This window comes from Boleophthalmus pectinirostris, unplaced genomic scaffold (genome assembly GCF_026225935.1).
Source record: "Boleophthalmus pectinirostris isolate CB_2022bp ecotype Guang Dong unplaced genomic scaffold, ASM2622593v1 HiC_scaffold_18, whole genome shotgun sequence".
NCBI lineage: Eukaryota > Metazoa > Chordata > Actinopteri > Gobiiformes > Gobiidae > Boleophthalmus > Boleophthalmus pectinirostris.
In genome coordinates, this window is record NW_026571133.1 from 30,524,842 (window position 1) to 30,552,413 (window position 27,572).

Consider the following 27,572-nt stretch of genomic DNA (forward strand, 5'->3'; position numbering starts at 1 on the left):
TGCAATGTTTAAGGGGGCAAAAATCTGCTTTCCACATTGTAAATTCTTTAATATTAGATCAACACCACAATTTAAAGTTCTACCATAGGTTAAAATAGGTTAAGGTTAAAGTTTAGGTTAAGGACAGGCAAGTAGTGTCTATGATTAAGATGAGTCTCCAGGAAATGAATGTCAATTAAATAAGTAAAATATAACCATGTGGCACTGTATTCAAAAACAAACTGCAGTCCTGATTCTTTACATGTGCACTAGCTCCAGACTCCTATACATGCCCTGAACCTGGTGTACGAGAGGCAGGTGTGTCTAACCTGAATCTGAGCGGGTAAACTGTGACAGACAGTGTCCAGCAGAGTCTGTGTGGGTTTGTCTCGGCACATCAGCACTAGCTCCAGCTCCATGTCTCCTTTGATCAGCAGGCCTTTAGCCACCAGGCCGATCCTCATCACACCACACAGCACGCCTCCGCCACCACTGGGCTCCCTGCAGATAACACACACACAGACAAAACAAGGAACTTTAACAACTTTTAGCTGCCATTACACACCAGAGCTGGTTTCTTCACACCTCCGGAAGAACATGGTGATCCGGCTTCTACTCTTCAAAATATTATTATTATTTAAGTTATTTTTAAAACCAGGCTGCCAGAATTGTTTGTGTTATATTGTTAAAATGTATGTATTTTTAAAGCCTATATTGTTGGTCTAAAATACAGCAATTTCCCTATGATTGGAAAGGTAAATGGTTTTCTTTGCCTGGAAGGCTTCCCAAGTCTTGCATTTATTTTGTCGCTCTATACAATACTAAACCTGGTCATCTACTCAAAATTCAAATCTATAAACTGCATGCCTTGTTAATGCTTATTCACTCAAACATGAAAGCTTTAGAGCTCCTTTAATAGCGACCTACTAGGAAGTAGTTGTAGTCAAACCAACTATTCTAAAATGATAGACATTTCTTTGTGCTGAATTTGGGAAAACTTAATTTTAGTGCTCATCTCAGAAACATGTCTTGAGGCTAACAAGTTAGAAATGGGAAGTTATTATCTTTTTAAAGAGTTATATTTACATATTCCTGTGAAAAATAATTAATGTAATGTGCACAGAATCTTAAATTATGTTAAACCTCACAGAGACACTCAAATTAACACTAAAAATACAAAATACATTCTAACAGGGTATTGAAAAGGCCCATTGTAAAGTATCAGTTCCACTGATAAATATATGAAATAAAAAGAGATAGCCAATTCCGTTCAGTCAGAGATTAAAACTGAACCAGAATCAAATAGCTGATGTTTTTAGTAACTTTATTCTTATATGCACACATCAGACACCTTCAAAATATCACACACCTGTATCCTTCAGCAGGTTCCTCCGTCTCATCTCTCGCCTCGTCACTTGGCTCTGCCTCTTCTTGCTCTGTGCTTTCTGCTGGTTGGCTGTCCACCTGGTTGTACACTTCCCCATTGCCGTTGCTCTGGTCCAGCCAATCAGAGACGTGCTTGAGGGCGCATTCCACTGTGGACACTAGCGTCTGCACGGCCTCCAGCTCAGCAGAGGAGGGGTAGATGGTCGAGTGCTTGGCCATGACGTGGCGGTCATCGTTACTGAAGGAACGAAAGGACCTCTGCAAACACAATCAGGGAGTGGGTTATAGAGAAATTCAGGGTTGCCTTGTTAGCAGATTGTTATGCCTTGTGAGTACACATTATAAAAAAAAAAAATCTCTGACTTTCCAGTGTTGGGAAAAACGTCTGTCCAGCAGTCAAGAAGAGATCTGACGCACTTTGAGTATGAAAAATTAAAAGTTCTTTATTACAGCATGGATAGCAACTACCTTAACTCACTGATGGACTATTTCCACTTTTTTTTTTTTAGTTTATGTATAGTCAATAGTTTATGTCTGGTTGGAAATCATACATTTGAGACTGTGCTTAAGGAAACATAGAGGACAATCAGCTGCAGTGCATGTGTAATTACAATATTCCAAAATTAATAATATTACCAAAACAAACAATACATCAGACCCATTTTCCAGTCTGATGATATACCATTCCAGGGCTACCAATAATTGTCTCTACATATCTCAATCAAGTTACTACTATTTCCTAAGCAGATATATTTCTTACGTCACTGGTTGTTTTTATGAAATTGTTCAGCACATGTTTTCCGACTGTCTGGTGACTTTGTGGATATTTGTTTATAAATTGAATAGATATTTGAGAAATGAAGCGGAAGGTTTCAAAGTGGCCTTACAGTGCCAACAGATTGATTTTGATGCTGCAAGTGCACAGGCAATTTATCAGGGTTGGATTTCAATATAACTCAAGGATTTACCATTGAGCCTTCTGAATCAACAGACACCAGTCGGAACAGCCACTAGTATTTTCCAAATTCTACTATCAAAGACTGTGTGCATGAATATTTAATGGAAAAAACTGAAATGAGTTTAAGCTACGTTCACCATTCGCATATTCCAACAGATATGAACTGGCATGTAGGTAGGAAAGGGGTGACACATGGGTGATATGAGTTTGTTTACTTTCAAAACCTGCACAGAGCATTTTTAAATTATGAAAAGCGTAACATCTAATTATTTCTTTAAACCAAGAGGAAACACTGTCACTGTTTGGTTTTAGCTCCAAAATAGATCAAAAACACACATTTGCAACTGCCAAAACAAACAATTTTGGTTGAAAAAAGGCTCCATGACAAGCATTTAGACATATATTTGCATTTTTGTTCTCACATTTTTAAACCTTTTGATGCCAAATATAATCCAACCGAGCATAAACAGATTCTCTGGTGAAAACAGAGACCTCCCCTGTCAGCTGCTCAGTGTAGCGTATGTACAAAAAAGCTTTCTGTGTGCCTTGAGAAGAGGGCATGTCTCTTAAATGGAAGGGAATCAATTTTTAACTGGCAGATTCCATTTAGCAACGCTGACCCAAACACATGCATGGACGGACACATATGTGCACCCAGCTTCTCCACTCTCATCCTTTCATCCAATCTACCTGCCCTAATTCTGGCACTCCAACTCTGGGAATACATGCCCACTACTTTCTCCAATTCTCCCTTTTACTCTAGCGTGGAGAGAAAAACTAGGGAGCCGGATCTCAGGTGGGCTGCATCAAATGAGGCTACAGCCTGGAGGACGGTAAAAAGGGAGCGAAGAAAGCGGGGGATAAAAGGACACAGATGAGGGCTGAAGGAGAGGAGAGCCTTGAGTGGTATTAAGAAGAACGGAGAGACGAGGAGAGGAGGAGGAGCAGGTGTAGCCCAGGTCTCTTCACCATACAATCTGCAATTAATACTCCTCGCAGATGGGCCTGGGACATCTGCTGGCTTAGTGAGAGTCAAACTTTGTTGTAAGAGCGGGCAATATGCCAATACTGATAATACCAAGTTAGAAATAATATTCAAACTAGAGCTGCGCAGTATTAGAACAAGGCAATGCTATGATATAGAAACACATTATAAAACAATATAATCCAAAATATTTAAAACACAATCTTCTGATTTCTAATTCAACCGAAACCAGTCTGACAAATTATCAGACTGCTGCGAGCTGTCTGCACTTTATAATTAAGTATTTCATTGATCACAGACCTGGTACAAAGAGCTGTAAGCGTGGCTAGCATTGATTGGTCCACTCTGCTTCATTTCACTGTCTGAAAAAGTTTTAAAGATGAAAGTTTGAAAATTCATACATGTGAATATTAGTGATGCACCAGTGGTTTTGTGAGAGGTTCTAAGACAAGATGCAATTTGAAATTATGCAGCTTAATTGCCGAAAAATATAAAAAAAGGAAATCTCAACTATTTGATTGGACCCTGTACAATGTCATTAAAGGTGCACTGCGCAACTTTTCTGTTGGAGGGTCCACTACTAGAGGTCTGCGTGGGAGTGAATTTTCAGTCCCGCCCACACCCACACTGTGCAGTCTTGCTCCAGCCCACTCTGGCCCACTCCTGCCCGCTCCTGCAAAGAATTGTCATTTTTCGTTCCTGCTCCTGCTCCGCACCTGCTCCCTCTCACAAATCCTGCAAGATGGGATGGGAACATTCGCTTTCTTAAGCTCTATCAAACACGGAGAAGCGGAAAGGAATTGTTTAAAATGTGCATGAGATTAGACCACATATGCAAGTTTAGGCTGCTTAAAATGTTTTTATTAAGGCTAAATAAAATATCTAGCACAAATTATGCATGATAGGCATACATTCATCATTTGTATATTTTACTTTACACTCATTTAGATTGCGGGACAGTAGTTTATAATCCCACCCGCTTGCTCCCATGTTGTGTAGTCCCGCTCCCACCTGCGCCCGCAATGACCTTTCAAAATGTGTCCTGCGCCGCACTGTTTTGCGTCGGGTCCCGCGGGTGCAGGGCTCTATCCACTACCTACTTGTTTCCATGGACAGCTTATTGCTTTACCTGGAGCGTACATATCCATCTAACATATAATCATTTCTGGAGTATCTATTGCTTAAAAATACAATTATTCCTTATGTGAATTGGTATCGACTCTCCACAGATCTGAACTGTAGTGTAGCTTAGTGCTGTAACACACAAAGTTACCCATCAACGGAAAAATACATGTAGTGCCAATATAAACCATTTTTTCAGACACAAGTTGTTTTTAATGCAAGTCACACGGATCGTCATATTCCATCACTGTGATTAAACTGCTATTTAATTAAAAGCAGTAACAGAATGAATTGCATAAAAGAAAACAGAGTAAAAGAGACAAAAACATGGACACTCATGGGCGGACTCCCTTGTATGAACCACATTCTACTACGAAGGCTAAGCTGAATGCTATAAACGTGGCCCCTAGTGTCTTTGCATGTGCGTAGATCTTCAATGAACATCATAAATTATTCTCTCTGCTGCCCCCTTTAGTAATTGACATGCCGTACAGGATCACGCCGCCCTACAGGGAACACATACTAACCCTTAGCACCACATAATTACATTCAAATTGCATTATGATCTGTTCTTTTATTTATGTCTAACACTTGCCTGCAATAAAGGCAGTATTAATTCTAAGGGGCAGCTGCATAATTAATAACATAAATACTATGCATCATGTAATTAATACACAATGGGGCATGTCACAATACATTATTTAAAATTAATTTATCAGCATGTGGCAAGCAGCAGTCTCCTCTACAGTAATCCTAGACTTTATTATTACTCATAATCTGAATGGCTTTAATAAAACAGGTGTCAGCTTTGATACGCCTTAACTTTCTATTTAATATTTAGAAGGATGTGTCCTTCTTGATTCTACTCTGTTGGGCTCTGCTGGGATGTTCTTTCTGGATTTAGTTTTGGAATAAATAAATAAAATGATTATGTTAATGACAAAACAGATAACAAATACTGATCGAGAATACTTAATGACAAATTATTTCTTCATCATGGCAAGAGGAGGATGGTGGTGTGGTGGTGCAGTGGTTTGAGCATTCGCCTGGAAACTGTAGGGAAGCTAAATAGTGAAATAAACCTTGACCAGTGAAAATATATGCAATTATTTTAGTCTGTGTACAATTTATACTACTGCGACTACACTAAAACTACTCAGGAAACTCAGTAATGGTCCAAATATGAACAAATGAGCACATTTTGATACTAGTATAAGTTTCAGTTTTCAGTTTGTATCTTGTGTGTATAGATTTTTTCTAAAACCCTAATATGGCTCATATAACTTTTAAGCATTTCAAGGTGTCAACATTTGTTCCATTCTTTTTTAATACAGATAATAGACTGGACTCATTCAATAAAAAGTTCAAATTGGATTACTCTTTTCAGATCATCACAGGTGCAGGGCTTGAGGTGTATGTCAGTGCAACAAACTGCAAGGTGGATCTGCTTATCTGCCAGTGCACAGTTCCCTTTTATTGGACAGATCTATTGAAACACACAAACTCAGAACCTTTCCAGTGTATGAGATGGTGTTGGTGCCATTATAAATCTCTTAGTTCAAGGCCTACCTGCACTCACACACACACACACACACACACAATACTAATTGAACCAGTGACATTTCACAAAGTGGGCGAGATAAAGACATTAACAGAATGAAGTACAATTACTGCACAATAGCCCTGTGTAGCTCAGTATGTAGAGTGTGCCACAAACATTTGGCAGTTGAGTCGCTGGGGTCCGACTGGGATTTCTCTGAGTCTCCAGCAGCTTGGCAAACAAAGCACAAAGATGTGTGCGCTGAATGGAAGCACCAAGGACAAGCGTTCACTTCTAATTCATTTTACAATAATTATCTCTGACACTGGGGTTATCTCTTCCACTTGTATTGTCAGTAGTCCAGGGAGTTTCATTATTTAGGCCACCTTAGTAATGAGCAAATGGTAGATAGATTTGATTTTAACACAGTCTGAATGAGTTAAATATGTGTTTGTGTGTATGTACTTGTTCATGTGAAATGGCACTTAAGATGATAGTAATTTAATCTAAATGTATACCATCAAGGTGATAAAATACAATTTCCTGTCATGTAGGGGACGTACATAAAATGTGTATTAAAATGGTGGATTTTTTATTTATTTATTGTAAATGGCAATGATCACATTTTTATATAGTGGTTTTCCACCTTCAAGGCACTCAAAGTTCACCCATTCACACACACATTCATGAATATTCATATACCAAGGACAAAACAACAGCATTCGTCTGGAATCACACCACCAAACAGTGGCTCAGTGGATCTTACCACTCAACTGCAGATGGTTATGTAGAGAGCGGGACCTTAGTCAATCTTCGGATCAGTGGACACACACTACCAACTGAGCCACTGTCGGCCCATTTTAGGATTAGTTTTTCTCTTATTAAAAAACTGAGCATAAATAATAATCAAATTTCTTCCTCCCAAGTCTCAACTCTGTTATCTCAAAGTGCTTTAACTGACAGTGGACTGATCTTACTATTACAAATAATTGACAATATGAAGTGATTACATATTTTTTCAATCTAAAAACTGATTCATCGCTAAGGCAATGAGCAATGAATCAGTTTTTAGTGAACAAAATTCTCACCAAGGCTAGAGCCAAGTCTCAGCAAAGGCCTAAGCTTTGTGGATGCTTTGGCATTTAGTTTTGCTGTTAATTCAATCCTCCTAGCCATCATTTATTCCAGTAAAAAGCTTGAATTCTACACTTAAGAGAATGAGAGACCAGTGTGACTTAGCCCTGAGATGCGGAGTGCCAGGCTGCGTTTGTACAGTACTGTGTATATCTGTATACTAGTGTGCCCGCGCAGAACTGTGTTTAACAGAGCTACATTCATGGACTTTATGAAGCGTTGCTAATAGGAGCTTCTGCAACCATAAAGCAGCGTGTATGTGTGCATGTGTGTGTGTGCATGCGTGTGTGTGCGTGACGCTGCACTACTCGACCGTCGGGCTGTTATTGCCAGGCGGCTCTGATCACCATGTAAATCACAGTAGTTAAGGAAGCCCCACTGACAGCAATCGAACCCCGAGGCCAGCGCGGGCTCAGATAACATCGCAGTCATTTAGAAAGGTGGCACCCGGGCACAGCTGCGCAGAAAAGAGACATTTACACTGCATTTTCTCATTCAGTTTGGCAGGCCCATTCTTACTAAATACTAGGGAAATGGTTCATGGTGATATTAGAAAATGTACTTCCAAATAGGGTGCGTTCCAAATGGTCCTTTTTTGCTGCTAGCTAAAGTCCAAATATAGAGTTGGTTTGGTCCTGTTCTGGTCCTAGTTTAGTCCTAGTCTTAGTTCCAGGTTTGGTCCCAATTGCGATGGAGTGTTAATTAGGCCTGTCACAATAATAAGTATATAAAGTAATCGTTCAATAAATGGCACCTGGAACAATATATTATGGAGAGATGTTTTTTGTGAGTGTGTAATACGATAAGATTTGAGCTGCAGAAGGTTGAATAAGTGACCTTTATGGCTAATCATTGGTTCATTCTCCTATTTATGTGCTGTGGCTCGGGCTTTTTAACAAGACTGACTTTTTAAAAATGGTTTAATGGGATTATCTTACACAAGTCATTGTATCAGTGGAAAAAAGTAGTTTCAGTATTATAGTTTATCACAGCATATATCAAAATGAATCATGACAGGCCTAGTAATAATTTGCATAGTGACAAGATAATTATATTTAGGCTTTATTAATAATCATACGTAGTTTTCTATAGTTAGATCATTTTGTAATTTGTACATCCTGACAAATGTGTTCCTTGTCGGTAAATTGTTCCAGATGGAATTTGTGTATTTGTGACATAAATAAGGATTTCTTTTTTAAACAAAACTCTACTTTCTATATTTTTAAAAACTTTTCACCTCACCCTTTCTTTTTTCTGTGAAACTACGACACATATTTACTACAGGCACTATGCCACCAAAAAAACATTTACTTCAATACATATATCAGTTATTTTTTGTCTTCATGTTCATGTTGTTTTTTGATTTAAACTAGAGTACTATACTATAATTTAAGTTTAGCCACTGAAAATACATTCTGGTTCCTTAAAACGCAACTCCAAATGCTTTTTTTTTGTGGTGGTGGAACAAATAGAGGCAAACTGAACAAACTACTGATGCTTTAACTGCTCTTGTTTATTTTAGGTTACAACGGATTACTTGCATGGTTAGATTTGCAGACTTGTTCCACTGAATCTTTAAACCTATGATTTCTCTGCACCAAAGCAGTAGCAACATCTGTATACAGAAGAGTTTATGAAGGATTTACAATAACTTACAAGATTTCTTGTCCTGGGAGTTGTTTTTGATCCCTAGGTTGATACCTCAACTGAATTCAGGCAGATTTCAACAAAGTGTAAAATACTGCGCAAAACATAAACATCCTCGTAATGAACCAAAGCTATATTGATCGCATAAACTGTATAGTATCCATAAATTTCAGATACCTCTCCTCCTCTGCAGAGTTAACAAGCCGTCCACTCCAGCCCTGTGCAGCCTGTATAATGTAGCGTACCTTGGTGTATGGTGCTTCAGACCACACATTCACCAATTACACCACATTTCACGCTCCACTGAAACCAAGCAGCGGTCGTCCCTGTGTTACATAAGCACATTACACAGCATTTATAGCTAATGTGTGTGCTAAAGCCTCACTCAATACAATACTATAGAAACCAATGTTATACTGAGAAAAGCAGAGGGTTGGACATGTTTCATTTTGCTAAACATTTTAAAGCACTATTTTCATATCTATGCTATAATGTTTTTCCTTGTCAAAAACATACCTGGAGTTGCGTTTTGCTTCATTCACATATGTTTAAAAATGTTAAAACACAAATCCTGCTTTCCTTCTTTCAAACCGAAAATACAGGCTCGACTTTGTTTTTAAACTGCATACACCTTCTCTAGAATGATTTGGATGATTTCAGCCCTGGAATTTGCAATCTTTACCAAGCAAATAGTAAGAGGTAGCTGTTAATTTGAAAACTACAGCTTCATGAAATGATAAGGTAAGACAGAGCACTTTAAGCTTTGGAAATGTAGAAGGTCTAATAATAAAAGATTACTCAAACATGTTTGAATGAAACAAAACACAACTCCATGTTTTTGATGAGGAAGCAACATTATACCAATTTTGTGTAATATTGTACCTCTAATACCCTAACTCCTAACCCCTTAAGTAGTTACTAAACCTGAATCTTGATACGTGGTACCTCTAGAAATAATAGACATAATAATAAAACACAAAATAAATGTTCATATTCATATTCCCTATAATATAACAAAACCCTACCCAAATGTCCTCGAATAAAAACAGTTCAAGGTACTCGTGGACTTGATGCAGTGACTTTCCCTGTGGGTCATGGTGCTTTTTCGGTCTCGTCCCGTGCCGTCCGTCTCCCTGACCATCTGCTGTAAATGATGTGACCCTGGGCCAAGGACACCACATGCTGGGGCAACATCAGCCCGATTGGAACCATATTTCAGCCCTGTAAATTCAAGCAGAGGCCAGTTCTCGGAAGGAGCAGCAATTCTTGTGGGTTTCCACTATATGACAGTGGAGTGGTTTAATCAAACATGAGTGCACTTGGATTAAAAGGGTCAATATTTAGGCTTGGGTCATTAAAGTAAACTCTTGGTGGACTTGTGATGAGGTGATGTTTTGTATTCATGTTTTAAAGATATTTGCACTTATTGTAATTATATTCAGTTATGGTAGAAGCTATGGGCACGGTATTTGCTACGTTAAGAGTGTCCGGCTTAATGCATTAGACATCCCAAGGCAGGTTTTAAAGAAGAAAAAGAGGCTTTAAACTGTTACTCTCCCAGTAGTTCAGGCTCAATAGGTATTAGGCTCAATAGGTCTTCTATATTGATTATTATCGTATTATTTGTACCAGATGAGCCAAGAGATGGGGTCCACAAGAACAAGAAGTGACGAAATTTTTAAATAATTAACAATAATCTGCTCAATTCACATTTTTGGTCATATATTGTATAATTATGTTTTATTGTATCATGTTGTGAATGTATTTTATGTGTTGATAGTGTTATAAAAATGAAAAAAATTAAGTCATTTGATAATGTTTTCAATAGCCTAAATGCTAAACAACCTTGCTTTAGACACCAAAATGTAAATCCCAACTGTGCATCACTACTGATTCTTAAAATATACTCAATATACAATATGCCTGTTACACATTTATTAAGCTAAACTTTATGAAACTGGATCTTCTCCTCTTTTCTCTCTGTCACTGATGACAAAATCACAGAGGGTGAAATTACTTAGGTAATAATTTGCTATATAAACAAAAAAATACCCTGCTAACCCTTCTGACAAACATTGACATGATCCTTACATTACTTTAGCATTACAGGTACGCTTTCTACATTACAAAGCAAAAAAATATTTCATCCCGCACAACAGAAAAAACAAAAAGTAGTTGGAATGTTTAAAATGAAATACAGTGGATAACCCAGGTGTTCTTCTGTAAAAATATATAGACTGACAAATACTTTTATAATATATTATCAAGCAAAAGATAGCACATAAATCATATTTCCTTTTTTGGCTACACCATCTTTTGCTGCCTGAAAATGAAGGTGTGAATAGCTGAAATGGACATGGCGTTTGTGTTGTTTACAAACAGCAAAAACTGTGAAGAGACTGAGCGATGAGGGAAACAAGAGGATTAAACCGAAAACTGGTGTGAGCTCAAAAACAGAAATAATATGGACCAAAGGTGAGGCTCACAGGAGGAAAAACAGGAACAAATTTTAATCATTGTACTTTCAGCTGCTGTGAAAAATATGACAACACAGGTGAAGACATTCTTAAATTGTGTGGGAGCTTTTCAAACATCTCAAATGACAATGCCTGCCTTAAAAGAGGTGTTCATGAAAAGATTTTAGCAATGAAACCCTCATGAGAACTCACTTACCCACAATTCCACTTGAACTAGGCCTGCAATGCTAGGACAAGTGACACAAGTGAGAAGTGTGCACATGGCAGGGCTAAGGGGGAGGCTTTAAAAATTCATGGTGTGATTTAGCTGCACTCTTCTTGGCAGGGCAGCCCATCACACTCAGATATCCGCTTTTATTGTCCTCTCAGTGTCATCCACATTTGACACAGGCAGCATGTGCACAAACAGCCACAGCAGAATACAGGACAACATACTGGACCCTGCAGTGCAAACAGGGACTGGACAGTAGCATTAACCAACTGGCCAAAAGCTGGTATATTCGTTTACATTTGTAGCCAGAAAACACACTTTTATTCAGTACTGCACTGTTGGTATTTTTTGTACATTTTTTTTTTTTTTGATGGAAGAAGGTCTTTACAGTAATCAAACACAATCAGAGTTCAAAAAAGTATTTCTGAGCACGGAAAAAACAAATACATGAATACATGCAAGACTTAATGCCACACTCTAGAACATTATAGGTCAAGCAACTAGATCTCCATGGAAACAAGACCACATGTTTGTGGCCACATGAAATGTAGACTATCCACAGTGGTCAGTGAGCACATCAAGCCCCAACTGGAGCAGCAGTAACCTCATATGACCTGATTAGAAGCATTCTAAATCTTCTATTCTATTGGCAAAGAAATTAAAAGATCATGGGAGTTTCATAGTAGAAAACTCGATGGAAATGATTTTAAACATAATAGAGCAAATGCATAGCTATGTACAGGGCAGTATCTACAGTTAGAATTACACATAACCACTTGTTAAAGAAAAAAATTATGTTTTGAATATAGTGTGGGGAGTAATAGTCCATTCAAATTGGCGATTGATAACACTGACGTCGACTGAGACCACTGACCACAATCAAAATCAGCTATTACTTACACCTCATAAGTAAGAAATAAAAATATATAATAAAGACAAAATAAAAACAAAACATGTTTCATTGTTAAATGCTTCTAAGGGTGCATTCTAATAATATTATGTAATAGCCAAAACATGACCTGGAAATGCAGACTTACATGCTGTTTCTGTACTATATGTGCTGTGACATGTTGCCAAGGTGACCCACGCTGGATTTGATGCATCACCATAACTTAATCACCAGACTGCGCGCACCGAGTCTCATTACCACTGGTTATTTATGTCTTCTCCGCCAATGTCCAAGCTCAGCACTTTGTAGCACAATTTTCATCTTTCAATCTCACCATTTTTCCTGTTCTATCCACTTCCTAGTCTCCTTTTATCCTCCAGAAGGAGTGCTCTTCCCTCCACCTTCCCCCTCTTGTTCTACTTTTTAATAATTCATCTTCACTCTGACCCCCTTGGGTCACAGCTCCCTCTGTCACAGGCCAAGAGCATTAATCAATTGCACGTCTCTCTCTCCTGGCTCCTAACCTCTCCTTCCTTCCCTACTGCGTCTCAGCTATACACTTCTCTGTTATGCTGTCCATACACCACTCATTTTTCAGTCCATTATCCAGGCTCCAACTGTCTCAATTCCGACATTTTTCCCTCCATCTCTGTCCAGTGTGGGCTTTGATCTTGAGGGTATTCTCCAAAATGCATCTGTTTCCTAATCTGATGATTATGATATCCAGCCACAGCAAGAAGCACTCCAGTATGAATGAATGTACTGTGAAGTAATGGAGTTTCAAAGGTGCTTTTAGGTAGAACATCATAAACTGTTTGTGGGGGTGAGCAAAACATCTGCTGAGGTTAGTTAAGTTTATCGTACAATAAAAGCAGCCAGTATACAGCTAATCAAATCCTCCGTGTGTGTTGTTTATGCTATCTGATGGTGGATGGAATTTTAGCATTTCAAAGAAGAATGTGTGGCCCATTCAAAAATATCTACGTATTAGTTGCACAGTTCACACAAGGTATTAAAAGATAAAAAATAAAATATAAAGTAATTATTTATACACAGATGCCTTCAAAACTACATACTGCTTTCACAGTGCTGGGAGACAAACCTACATTCACAATATTTCATTACTCTCCTCCAGTGGAAAACACTATAAAAAAAATATCTGATTATAAATGTATAGTCCACTTTACAACAAAATACTCTTGAGCTAAGAAAGAGTTGTTTATCGAGTGGCATTCTCAGAAATCCCATGTTTGGTTCAATATGAATTTTTGATATGCTATCCGTAACCGTGACCACTTTTATACAGGGTAAAACTATAAAGATCATGATTTTGACAAAAGACCAGAGGGACCATCAAACATCCACATAGCAAGCTAAGCACGTCCAGCGTCAGGTCCACATTTCCTGAATCAATTGAAATTCAGAAATGTCATTGTGTTGTGAAAATGTCATCAAATCCCAGCCTAAGCTAACTTCAATCCTGAGTGTCCCGTACAGCACCTCACCCTGTCCTCTGCTCACAACAAACCAGGAACAAGGAACAACAAATACCAATGCCTCTCACAAGCATATCCCTGACATTATTACACACATTCTAGCAGGGTTTGCTAAAATGTCATTTATAAAAATTTATACAAGATTTATTTATTATAATTTATTACAACTTGCAGTCTCTCCAAAGCTTCATTTACATTGCACATCTTATTATGACCTAGGCCTGTCAGGATAATTCCTATATCCACTTTCTAATGGAATAATAATTTAAAGGGTCAACGTTTACTTTGGGTACTTTTTCTTTGAACTAGTGGGGAACTTTTGATTGTTTTTGTTTACTTCAACAAGATTTGAGCAGTAAAGGTTTGAATAAATAGCCTCTATGGCTCATTATATATGCAAACGTGTTTCATTCTGTTATTTATTTATTGCAGCTCATGCCTTTTAACAATGTTGTACATTTAGAATAGTTTTGGGGGATAATCCACCTTTCCGGTTACTGTGTTGGTGTCTTAAATTAGAGATTGATGCTTTTTTTTTTTTTTTTTAATTGGCCAATACTGATTATTTAAAATCCAAAGCAGAGCAAGCGATATATTTGGGCTGATATTTCTGGGCTGATATGTAGGGCCGATTTTGATAATTTTCCTTAAATTATGTCATTTAAATTCACTACAAATTCATCCACTGCCCTGTTTTTTACCACAAACCTTTAAGAGATCAGTGTATCACATTTAGTCCAGTTATGTGTTCGTGTTAAAGTGTTAAAATAAAACTTTGTGTATATTTTTTAGGCTAAACTAAATAATAGCCCTTGCTGGGGATTTAAGGCTGATAGTGATAAGCTAAAAAAGTCCAGATATTGGCCCCATATGTCTATCTCGTGCTTAAATTAGTTTCAATATTATAATTTATTGTCTAGAATTTCTTATAGTAACTTTTCAAGGGGAGGGTCAATCAACTGCTTTTCTATTACTTTATCTCGAATGCTTCATAGTATGGTATTAAAAATTTCTGTCTTCATAGAGGCCAAACTAGACCAAGTTACAGGTCAAGTCTGTGGAAAGGCAACACAGTCAACATGCCTGTTTTTAATGAGCTATAACCACCTATAATTGAATAAATGTAAGGCAGAGATGTTTAATGTCATACTGTGGAACATTCCAGGCAGAGAAATGACATCTCCAGAGAAACAAGCAGGTAAAGGACCCTCCACCAGAAAAGTTACACCATGCACCTTTACGCAATGTTTCACAAATCAAAATTCCTTATCGTGACAGGCCCACCTAACAAGGTAAAGCTTACATAGTCCTTGTCGGCTCTTCTCTCGAAAACAGAAATCCATACTTTCCCATCCATACCCACTCTAATCAGGCATCCCCCTATCTCCCTCCCTGACACTGACACTTACACACTGTTGCCACGTCCAGCAGCTGTAATCAGATTGAACTCTACAACCGCGCAAGCCTGGAAAGTGTGTATTTGTGTGTGTATTAGCAACGCGGACAGTTCATTACCATGCCTGCAGCGGGAGTGGCCGTTGGTTTCTTCGCTCGAGACGCCCAGGTCTGGAGATGGGGAGGTGGGCACGAAAAAGACTCAGGGTAACGGGTCAGGAAGCAGAACTCAGGCTGTGTCCGCTCCTCATGTGCTCTGCTGTCACCCCAACCGCCACTCACACACACTGCAGTCCTGGAAAAGCAAAGCAAACAAGTGCACATGAATATTTGAATAGTCAGTGTGGGGTAGGACCAGTGAGTATTTTTGACAATACAACCACATGTATTATATCGTATAGTGGGGTGATTTATTACTATAGCAGTAGTTTGCAAAGAATGGGGAGAACTCTGCCAAAATACATGAATTGTTTATTCAGTGTGCTTCAACAATAGCTTTTTTATTCATTTATTTGCTGCACGCACCTTTCTCTTCTCACATTATTCAGCTTTTATCCACATAAAGAAGCTAATGATGTGTACTTTTACATAGATAGAATCCCACAATATATTTAAAATGAATATGGAATGCACTGTATAAAATACAGTAAATAGTCACCATTACTTTTTTATTGTCTTAAATCCAAATTCCTGGAAAGTTTCCGAGATCTGATGCAATGAAAAAAAAGATTCAAACTTTAAAATGCAGATGATTCTTTAAACTTTAAGCTTTAAGCCATGTCATGATGTTATTACCTCATCAAAAACAAACTTTTTATAAGTCTAGCTACATCTCAAAAACTCAAAATGCTCAGTTCAACCTTGTAATGTCATAAAGTGGCAGTTTAGAAGTTAACACTTAACTTTTACCTTTAATTCTGAAGAGACTGGCAACTCCAGGGCTGAAATCATCCAAATGATTTTAGTCAATGTGTATAGACACGGTGTAGCACTTCCTGTATTACCACATGACATCACAAGGTGGAACAAAGTATTTTCTGTTTGACAGAAGAACTCAACGTAAATATGTGTGTTAAACATTTATGAATGAAACAAAACCCAACACCGGGTATGTTTTTGATGGAAAACAACATAACACTTACACTTTCTATACAACTCAGAGTAACCCATTCATGACAACATTTAAAAGGACCATTGCAATTACCTAAATAACCAGTTTTATTAAAAAATACAAAATGGGTTGAATTCATATTGTGGTGTTTATTACAATATTTAAATTGACAATTTACCACAAAAATACACATAGCCATTCACACTTCTCCAACACAAGGCAGCACTACAATTTCATCAGAGGAAAATTACCATCAATCGACCTGACACGGAACCAAATTGGAGCAAAGCCCAGTGCTTGCGGGAGGCAGGCGAGGTGTAGCCTGTCCTTGTCCTTGAGTCGAGTTCTGACAGAATAGTTGATCACGCTGCCACATACACACACATACAGCCCCTCATTCAAATTCCATGACCTGAGAGGGGCGGCGGGGGAGGGCTGTACTACAAATACACTCTTGTATTTTATACGCCGACTTACACCCAGCTCTCCATCATTCGCACACCAGCTCACTAACACGTGCCGCATTATATCGTCTTTATCATAAAGAAACAATGGAGGACACAAAAACGTCAGTCACAGGGTTGGGATAATACAAGGCAGAGACAAGTGAGCAGTCTGTATTAAGTCAGACGTGAAAAGATGGTGAGATCATGGCTGAAACTAGGAGTTCACTGTTCAGATGTAAAGGCTAAGCTGGGCAATGTGGTGATGAAACTAATTGTTTCTTGCGATTATATTTAATTTTCTGTTGAATGCAGCTCTAATGCTCAAACAAAGACACTTTTCCCCACCCACAACTCCCATTGGTCAGGTGGATTTAAAGGTGCATTGTGTAACTTTTTCTGGTGGAGGGTCCATTAAGAAGTTTTTCTCCATGGAGATGTTATTGCTTTGTCTGGAATGTTTCACAGTGGCATCTATCATCTGGTCAGGTGACAAACCCCCAACCAAAAAGTTACATAGTTCAGGAACTTTCAGGAGAAACAGATGACTTTAGTTAACTCTCTGAATATAAAAATACTAAATTTACAAGAACTGTGATTAAAACTTTGTGATCTGGCTCCAAGAAAACTGTGGTATTAATTATTTTGCATATTGCCCTAATAAAGGCTTTGTCAAAGAAATAAAAAATACATCACTTGGGTATTTAATTTTCAAGGTACATGCTCTAATCACTGAGATCATCTAACTAACATAATAAGTTCATAATAGTATTTGAATCAATATAAATACATTAGAAATCATTCGTACACAATAGCTTACACATCACAATATATATTATAATAACAAAGATCATTATGGCAGTCATTACTGAGTTATCTTGCGTATGGATTATCTAATAAGCAAAACACTGCTAGCATTAAAGTAAGCCTACTCTATGGAAAAACTAGATATATAAACTAGATCTACATAAAATGGAGGTATATTTTTTATGTAGAAGAATACATATGACTGCGATGTCAGCACATCACTCCACAGCACTCCATGCAGGAAGAGAAAGACACTCATAGGGGAAATGTACTTTAAATGTTTCCTTGGTGAGCAGTGCAGCAGCATGCCTGAGAGAGCAGCATTCAGCCCTGCATGTGACAGTAATGGGCCTAACCTTAGCTAGTCCTGGCTTTTATTCTCCTCCCTGAACAATAACAGAGGTGACAGCACACTTAAACTCAGCCACTGAATGTAATCTACAGAAGCAGAGCACTGAACTTCAGTGAGCAGGGTGCAACCCAACCTGGTAAGTATTAAGTGAATCATTTGAAAGGTTTGTGCATTTCAAATGTTCGTTTGTATACCAAAGTTGCTTATTCTATTTTATTAGAGGTGTAGAATTTTTTGTATAACCAGCGCCACTGGGTAGCTCTTAACACTGGAAACATTTCAAACTTAAAAGGGACACTATATAACTTTTCTGCTAATAGGACTGCCACCTCCAAGTTTCCATAATGATGTTACTGTTTTGCCTGAAAGTTTTCAAAATATGGCATTAAACTCACCTATCTTACCTGTCTATTTCTACTGAGACAATACACAGGCGTATGCCACCAAACCAGGTTACAGATCTACGGAGAGGAGAGCCCTCATTTTGACTTGTTCCACTTATATTTTCACTTGCATTAAAAATACTTATTGTGCTTGAGCCTGCTATATAGTTACAATCTATGACACCGATGGATCATTATGTTATAATTTGGACATTTTAAAATGCAATATTAATTTAATGATAAAAGAATAAAAGAAACAAGCCCGCTGACTTCTGTGAAAACTGAGGTGCCTAATGGGAACTCACGGTGCCACAAATGTTATCGTGACATAAAAGAGCTGTGTAGCACTTGGTCCCCCCTATGGATAGATGCAGATCAAACTAGTAGGTAGCAGTTTTTTATCATTTGTACAAAAATTATGCAACGTTGCAGAATACTACATGAATCATCAATTAAGAAAAAATTAAAGAACAAAGTTAGTACAGAGCAGTGGGTGTATGCTCATGGTGGTGAAAACGAGGATTGATAGGCAATATAGCGTCTTGAAAATAAGTGATTAAAGACTGCTAAAACATCACTATAAATACAACTTTAAGAGGGTAAATGAGAAGGGAAAAACAACTATAACATGGTTAGAAGCTCTGAAAAGTCGATTTTGCATAATAGGCCTGTTTTAAGATTATTGTTTTAGCAGGGGGTCATTTGAATAAAGTATAATCTACCCAAAGGCTGTTACTTGACCTTGCAGTCCACTACAAATAAACAGAAAAAACAGGGCCGCTGACCAAGCAACAACACCATATTACCTGATAGCCAAAATTACAAGAATGTAACGCTATACCCTCACATATCTAGACTACAACCTTCGCATTCAGTGAAACATCAACATTTCCAAGAGAGTTAGCGATAGAGATGAGCCAGTTCTAAGATGGCATTAATATAAGACTGGTTTTATTATTCGGGAGGGAGCTGAGGTGTACAGATAAACAACACTTCTATTCACAGCATGAAATGTCAACAGCATCTCTGCCCCAGTCTCCATACACAGATGCTCCTGGTCACCCTCAGACCACACTGACATTCACACAGTGCTGCTGCTGTGTGTGTGAGTGTGTATTAGTATGATTACGAGGCAAATTGCATGGGGCAGGTGGAAGGGTCGCGCAATGTATAACAAATTAGTCAGAACTGTAATTTGATGATAAACTGGCAATGACAACATCGAAGACCCAACTGAAGTGGAGAAATGGTTTATGCTCATATACAGCCACATATTCATTCTTAAGAGGAGTTGCAGGTGACGTATCCCAGCAACTATAGACAAAACATACACAAGAGTTATGTTCATAGCATGTATATATCTAGGCTTTCCCTAAATTTAGACTACTTCATTTTTAGGTCTTGACTATGCTGCAATTATGATCAATGAAGCTTCAGCAATTCATTATTCATAACTTGAATACAAATTTTATCGTGGTTAATTCTAAACCCAATTAAAAATATTCCACATCGTTAATACATATTGCATGTTTCTCTAAAGGCAACTATTTTATTTGATTAAACTATTTAAGAATCCGATAACTTTTAGTCCTTGAGAAGACAGAATTGTAATACATTGTGCGGTGAAAGCTAGTTCACAAAAGCAGTCTTTTGCTGTGCTGCACTAAGGACACTGAGTCGCATTCATAAAATTAGGCTCACTTTAAGTGCAAGGCCTACATTATTCCTGTGCTCTCATTTCTTGCCAAAAGCCTGGTAGAATAATGAGATCTTTCCTCTGTGCAAATGCAGCTTGATGAATAGTGGTTTGTGTGATTTAAGCAGTATATCTCCACCTGGAGACTACACACACACACACACCCCCACACACACACACCCGTATGCACACACACACACACACACGCACGCACACACACGCACACACACCGCTTTCTATGCATGGAGCCTGGGGATGCTGATAACCGTATGTGCCATGTGTGGTGGCCCTGGTGCAGTCCCGCTGGAGGATTAGAGCCTGGTCATGGCGCTGCCTCTCAGTTAAGGCTTAGTGGCTCAGCAAAGGCCGGGTGGGAGGGAGGTCGGACAGCAGTTAGACACAGACACACAGAAGCCAATTGGAAGCGGGCATGTAGCAGAGCAATAGGGCAGCCAAGGACTCACTGCAGTCCAATACAAAGTGGTGCAGGGGAGCGAGGAAGCGAGGGGACAGAGGTGTGGGGATAAACAGCACAGGCACACAGTGAGCTGGCCCCTGGGGCATACTGACTCCACCACAGGCTGCTACCGTTGGGACCACTGGACACTGGCCTAGAACACTCCTCCTGCACTCTCCTGCACCTGCCACACTCTGCAATGTGATTCACTGTTTAATACTACAGACTGTGGGGCTGCTGCAGGGCGTCTGTGCTGTACAGTTCAAAACCCTTTTACTTTTACTTTCATTTATGTGAGCAGTGATCATAAACAATGTTTCTACAAAGTTTGCCCAATTCCAAGTGTGAGATAGAGTTGAGACTGTGATAAAGAAAACATATGTGACCATTATATTAACTCTTCCTAGTAAAGTTCCACAGTGTGGTATTAAAATGATCTAACAATTAATCCAATTGCAGGTGTTTTTACCTCTTAAAATACCTTTAAAAACTTACATTCTTACTGTGAACAGTGTCACTTCTCCACAGACATGACCTGTAAATTGGATGACTCTCCTGCTAGTTTATAAGGAGATAGGTTATTTTAATGCCATACTGTGGAACGTTCCATGCAAAGTCACACAATCTCTACTGGCAGGCAGTTCACCAAAAAAGTTCCATGGTGCAGTTTTAATGGTGGGATGACTAAAGTTGGGCCAGTAACAGTACACAGAAATCCACATAGTTTTGTCTCATTGTTTTGCCCAGCTCGTTGATCAAACCCAGCCAGGTGCACTTAGAGCCACAATGGATTCCTCTAGCTCTCCTGATTTCCTTTCCATAGAAGCTTGCGCACACCTTCTCTTCCTGTAACAACAATAGCCAAAGATCCAAGCGCCTCCTTCCTCCCTGCTCTGTTTATTCCCCCATTTGCTCTGCTGGCTGCCTGTGTCCTGATGGGTCATTATATGTGATTGTGTGTTTTCCTCCGGAGTGGGACAAGAGAAGAGGAGGAGGAACTGACAGCCTAGTGCCTCATTAATGCTGGCGCTGCCTCCTCCTGGACATTAGCATACACACACACACCTTCTTCTTCATCATCATCCACACATACATCACCGAGCTCTTCCTCACTACGGGCCTTGTTATTTAATAGATTCCGAACGGCAGAAGTTGGCGCGGAGGGAGGCACACCTGAGGTTCGCCTTGTCTTCTGCAGGATCTACTGATTAGATCCATCCGTGGCTCTTTCTGCAGATGAAAGGCAGCGGGCGACAGGCAGATGAGGGATGGATGGAGAGCCTGGCTGCGATATGCTGATGTGGCTCTGAGCGGCAATTTACACCTTTCCCTTCTGATAACCATCACGTGAGAGAGAGAGAGAGAGAGACAGAGAGAGAGAGACAGAGAGAGAGAGACAGAGAGACAGAGAGAGAGACAGAGAAAGAGAGGGAGGGAGAGAGAGAGAGAGAGAGAGAGAGGGAGAGGGAGAGAGGGAGAGGAGCCCAGAGACCGGCAGACAGCCCATGCACAAAGGACTAAGGATGTGCTAATTAGAGTCGGAGGAACGCTGTCACTATGAGCTGCGGGCATTTTAAGATTTGGTTAAGTATTAAGGCTGCAAAATCCAGTTGTGAATTGTGCAGATGGTTTCTTGATTTGTGAGGTTGCATTAGAGTTCGATCAGAAACAAGTCAATGAAATGATAAAAGATCAGATTTGAGAAAGAATACAATGTACCACGTACCACTATTCCTTTGCCTAGAATGCTGCCAGCTTAATACATTTTTTTATTTTTAGGGCTACTGCTGAGCGATATGACAAAAATATATATATATTATCTTCATTTCTTCACATTTCATATACTAAAAGTAAAAATGGTTGCCAATATCAATCCCTTGAACATAAACAATACAGACTTTTAAAGGTACATTGTGTAACTTTTGCTTTTCTCCAGAGAGATGTTATTGCTTTGTCAGTTTCACAGTATGGTATTAAAACTTTCTATCTTCATGGAGATCACACCAGACCACGTTACAGGTCAGATCTGTGGAGAGGAGACCCTGCTCACAGTTAGCTCAAAAAAACACTGTGAAAGAAACTATTAGACCACCTGTAATTGAAGAAATGTAAGGTAGACCTGTTTAATGTCATACTGTGGAACATTCAGAGCAATCAGATATTCATAGAAACAAGCAAGTGACAGACCCCCACCCAACAAGTTACAGAGTGCACCTTTAAACATTGCCATTTGACACAAAAAATGTAAAATTTGTTCCAGTTGGGCTGTGGGCTAGACCTGTTACAATAACAAATTTTGAAGCATGATGTATTTCTATAGAGATATACTACAATAAATGATAATACTGAAAAAACTTGCCACTGACACAATAACAATAATACAAGATCCTAGTAAACTATTTTTAAATACACAGTATCATTAAGAGGCCAGAGCAACAACAACAGCAGAATGAACTAATATTAGAATGACTAACAGAGGTTAGTTATTAAGCCCTCTACAACTAAATATATTGTTCCAGCTTTCATATATTGAACAATAAGTCAAGATATAGTAATTATTGTGACCAACGGTGGACCTCTCGATTAAAAAGCTGATCACTGACAATTAGAAAAGACCGAATCTCAATCTCTCATCTTTTTAGTAAACTAGCCCAGCGTGTAAATTGCCGTCAATGAAACCCAGTTGGATGAATGCATTTCATTTGGCAGTGGTGGTGAGCACTCCACCGCTCTGATAAATGACTGGGACCCTGCCAGAAGCTGCGCACAAATCAGCCACGCAGCCACAACAAAAATCCTCTGCCACTCAATAAATCACACATTATAAACCATCTCAGTGTTTCATTAGTGCACTACACTGTTTTGGGTGTTTCTAGGATCAAAAGGCAACTCTAAAAGCACTGGACCAAAACCTAAAAAATGCTGTCTGCAAACACGGTGGACACTAGGAATTTGGTTGCTCTCAAAGGAACATGATATGGCCTAGATATGGTAGTGAGTATTTGTTATCCTTTTGCCCCACGCAGATGGTTGTGGAGCTGCTGGTTGCTGTCAACTGCTCTGATTAATAGCTCTGTTCCATGTGACATACACAGAGAGCCTCCTTATCTGAGCCCATGGTCTACAGGGACAGCTACACTTCGAATTGAGAACACTGGGGGAGATAAGGGCTTTAGGAATAGGGGGGACTATGTGAGGAACAAATATCATTTTAATACAAAGCAAATAGTTTCTATAGATAAAACTTTCATTTGTTATTTTTCACATTACAGCCTTGAAGGAAATTGAGCTGCATGCAAATTTACACACTAAAACATATTCACAATTGACAGAATTATCATAAATGTAAATATTCTTGTTCAACTATTTTGGATTTTCTTTTAGGAGAGGGAGAAATCTACAAATCCTTACAATCACATAATAAACTATACTTGAAGTCAAATGTTGGGACAATTGAATATATTTGGTCAATAGTATATTTTACTATTAAAGGTCATATTGTGTAAAACAGACTCCTGTGACCTTTAAGCCATGTTGTTACCTCAAAAACATACCTAGAGTTGTGTTTTGTTTCACTGACACATGTTTGAGTAACCCTTTATTATTAGTCTGCCTATATCTTTAAAACTCAAACTGCTCCGTTCCACCTTGTGATGTCATGTAGTGGTAGTTTTTTTTTTGTTAATAGCTCCTTTTGCCTTTAGTTCACTAGAGATGGGCAATTCCAGAGCTCAAATTATCCAGTGAATCCAGTGATTCTAGTGAAGGTGTATGGAGTTTAAAAACAGAGTGGAGCACTTTCTGTATTACCACATGACATCACAAAGTGGAATAGAGTGTTTTCAGTTTGAGAGAAAAACTCTGGGAAGGGTTTGTGTGTTAAACATGTGTGAATGTGATGAGAAAACAGTATTGTAACACAGATCAGAGAATAGCATAATACGGGCCCTTTAAATACGTGTTTCAGCCACGGAGACACTGCAATAAAAGCACTTTAAGTATTACACCTGCATAGTACGATAGCCCCTGGAAATGAAGTGGTCAAAAAGAAGACATTCCATAAATGTAAAATTTTAACTCTGTCCCTTAAGGAGCATTCAGCTCTTGCCCCATCTTCCATGCATAGCTCATCACTATATGCAGCAATGATAAGCATTTCTAAAGGTCACTTACATTTGAGCTAGTATCCGGCTTTAATTGGACTACAGGGGCCTCCCAAATCCATTCAACTTTACACCAAGTAGGGCGGCAAGATACTGGAAAAGATTTGGGTATGTGATATTAGCGTTAAAGGAGACAAATTGTGCTTGTGTCTGTTATATAGTTATAATCTATGACACCCATGGATCATTGTTATAATTTGGACATTTTAAATAGCAATACTGATTAATACGACTTAATAAAAGAAACATGTCCATTGGGTTACGCTTTAGAAAACTGAGGTGCCCAGTGGGAGCTGACATTGCCATAAACGTCATCACAACAAAGAGACGCTGAATATCAGGCTAGCGGGGTGTGGATTTTTTTTCTCATTTGTACAAAAAAGACTACACAGTTCTGCCAAATCCAGTGCATATCACTTATTAAGAAAATAAAATTGAAGAACTAAGTGAATACAGAGCAGTGTGCGTATGACAGTGGAAGTGAAAACTGGGGCAAAAATGACGGTTTGAAAATAAGCAATTAAAAGCAAACATGCACGACTCACTCTTAATACAATTACAATTACAACATGGTTAAAAACCTAAAAACTTAGCCTTGATTTGATTCTAGTTTTATGTTAACTTAGTGAAGGCTGCAATTTTTACGTCCATAATTTCCTCCACAAACAACAAATCCTGTCTCACTCTGCAATTGCTAACCTTCTAATTTAGATAAAAAATCTTTTGAAACGTGATTCTTGTATTAATTTATCAGTTCATATTTCAGTCTTTGTGAACTTTGAACAGAATTCTTTTATTAAAACATAAATCACAAATTTAATCAAAATCACAATTCAATATTTTTTTATTTGTTCAGCTCTAGTGTTAGCCAATATTGCAGTATTGACAATTTTGCGGTATATTGCAGTGCAGCTTTAACACCAACTCACCCTAACCCTAACCAACAGAAAAAATATTATCTTAGATGAACTTAATCTTATATAAACTTTTGGTGTGTTCTTTTCCGATCCAACACTATTTTGTGAGCTATCTTGATAAGTATAAGTGACGAAGGTGGAGACCATGTTAAGAGACTCTTTATAAAGTAATGGGACTGAATTATAGCATTTACCACACACTTACCTCCTGCTCAGTACGTGCTCTGCTGTCACCATCTTTCACAGCACTACTCTTTTCCAATGAATCACCTCAACAACACAGCAATCTCAAGGTGTACATTTGGAAGGCACCTCTGGCAAGCTATTTCAAACCTATTTTTAAGCACAAGTGTTGATTTTTTCCCCTCACTATTCCTGGCATAGTATTTTTGGCCCGCGCCATTTCTTGACAGATCATGTTTAAACACCCAAGAAGTGTGTAAATAGCCCAAAATGCATATTAAAGTCGCTTGTAAATGTGGTTTGCTCAAGGGTTAGCAATGCCACAATGTTTGCGATTGGTAAAACATCTACAAACATGGGGAGTAATGAGACGGACAACTAGGCACACACATGAGGAGCCAAAAATAATGAAACTCCGAGGACCAGGTGGGGCTCAATCAGCAGAATGCATGCAGCCTCACGCGCACATAAAGCTGTTGTTAAGAAGGCACAGCGCGGCAGTGAACAGGTGACAGAGGCAGGCCTATAGGGATACAATTGTTTGTCTTTGAAATGAGAAATGATATAGCATTTAAGATAGGCAGTCTGCGTGTATATTGTCTAGAAAATGGAAGTTGTTGTATCGACAATCAAAACACATTATGTCTTGCGTCTTGAGTCATTACATTCATCATAAACATGCAGCAACAAAGACCTGAGAGAATATTCAAAAGGCTAAAAGAGTAAACAAATAACTTGTGAGATGAATACAAAGGGAGGGGATACGTACACGGATTGCAATTAGGGTAGTATAACTGAACTGAGATCTGTAGTTAGATAATACCACGCAAAACAGCATTAGACATTCATCAATAAAAATAAAATTTTATTAAATTAGCTTAGAACTACACACCTCAAAATCTGTTGCATTTTTATTTTTTATGTTTTTTTTTCTTTTATAAAATAAGGCTATTTCATGATATTGAAATAGGGTTGTCAAAACATCGATCTTGAGCTGAATCAGAATAAATAGACTATTATTATGTCCAGGGACCACAATAAAATCTACCTGGGCGACTGAGGGATTACACAGATATAAGACTGCATGATAATATAAACAAGCACTATCTGTTGTACATTTTAAACCTAAAATAACATAATATGAAAGTATGAGCAGATGAATATGTGATTGCATGTTAAAAGTAAAACTGAAACCTTGTTGATATAATGCCTGTGTGTGTATGTATGACGAAATTGTTGTATTGCTCCAGTTTTGTGCATTTTCTTAGGTGCATTTGTATTTCTAGACTTTGAACAATATAATAATAAAGATTCCAACACTCCACAGCACTGCTGCAAAAAAACCTACATATTGTATCCATTTATCTATATCTACCTTTGTCATGTGTGATGTCTTTATTATGAACAGTGTTGGCAATTCTTTTCAACCTCAGCAGCCTCTCATTTTCCGCCTCATCCTTCTGCTTTCTTATCACAGCTTTCTTTTGAAGTTGCAATGCCAGTAAACACAAAAACAACAACACCTCACAAATAATAAGAGACATTCATACTTAAGAAGCACAGTTTTTATTCTCTGCTACTCCCATCACCTTTTCTTCATTCAGATCTGACAGTAGATCCTTATGACTGATATATCTTTTAAAAGTGCACTATGTAACTTTTTGGTTAGAGGTTGAGGTTGCGCATTTCTCTTGCCTGGAATGTTCCATTAAACATTTAACATTAAACAGCTTAACCTTACATCTTTAAAAATTCAGGTAATTTTATAGCTCAAGAATACCTACAATACCACGTTACTTGCTCTAAGAACCAGTCTATTTGGCCAAAAACACCATCTTGTT

At 38.4% G+C, this 27,572-nt stretch overlaps 1 protein-coding gene across 2 annotated transcripts in view; it reads right to left on the reverse strand.

Moving 5' to 3' along the window:
- strbp (spermatid perinuclear RNA binding protein) overlaps nucleotides 1-27,572 on the reverse strand; it is a 91,458-nt gene that overhangs the window by 24,495 nt on the left and 39,391 nt on the right. For both annotated transcript variants that reach the window (XM_055153409.1, XM_020940246.2), the window contains exons 3-5: nucleotides 15,340-15,514; nucleotides 1,349-1,623; nucleotides 309-480 (exon numbers count right to left, since the gene is read on the reverse strand). In XM_055153409.1, the coding sequence (XP_055009384.1) occupies nucleotides 309-480; nucleotides 1,349-1,623; nucleotides 15,340-15,342 (450 nt within the window). In that variant the 5' untranslated portion in view covers nucleotides 15,343-15,514. The remainder of the gene's footprint in view (nucleotides 1-308; nucleotides 481-1,348; nucleotides 1,624-15,339; nucleotides 15,515-27,572) is intronic.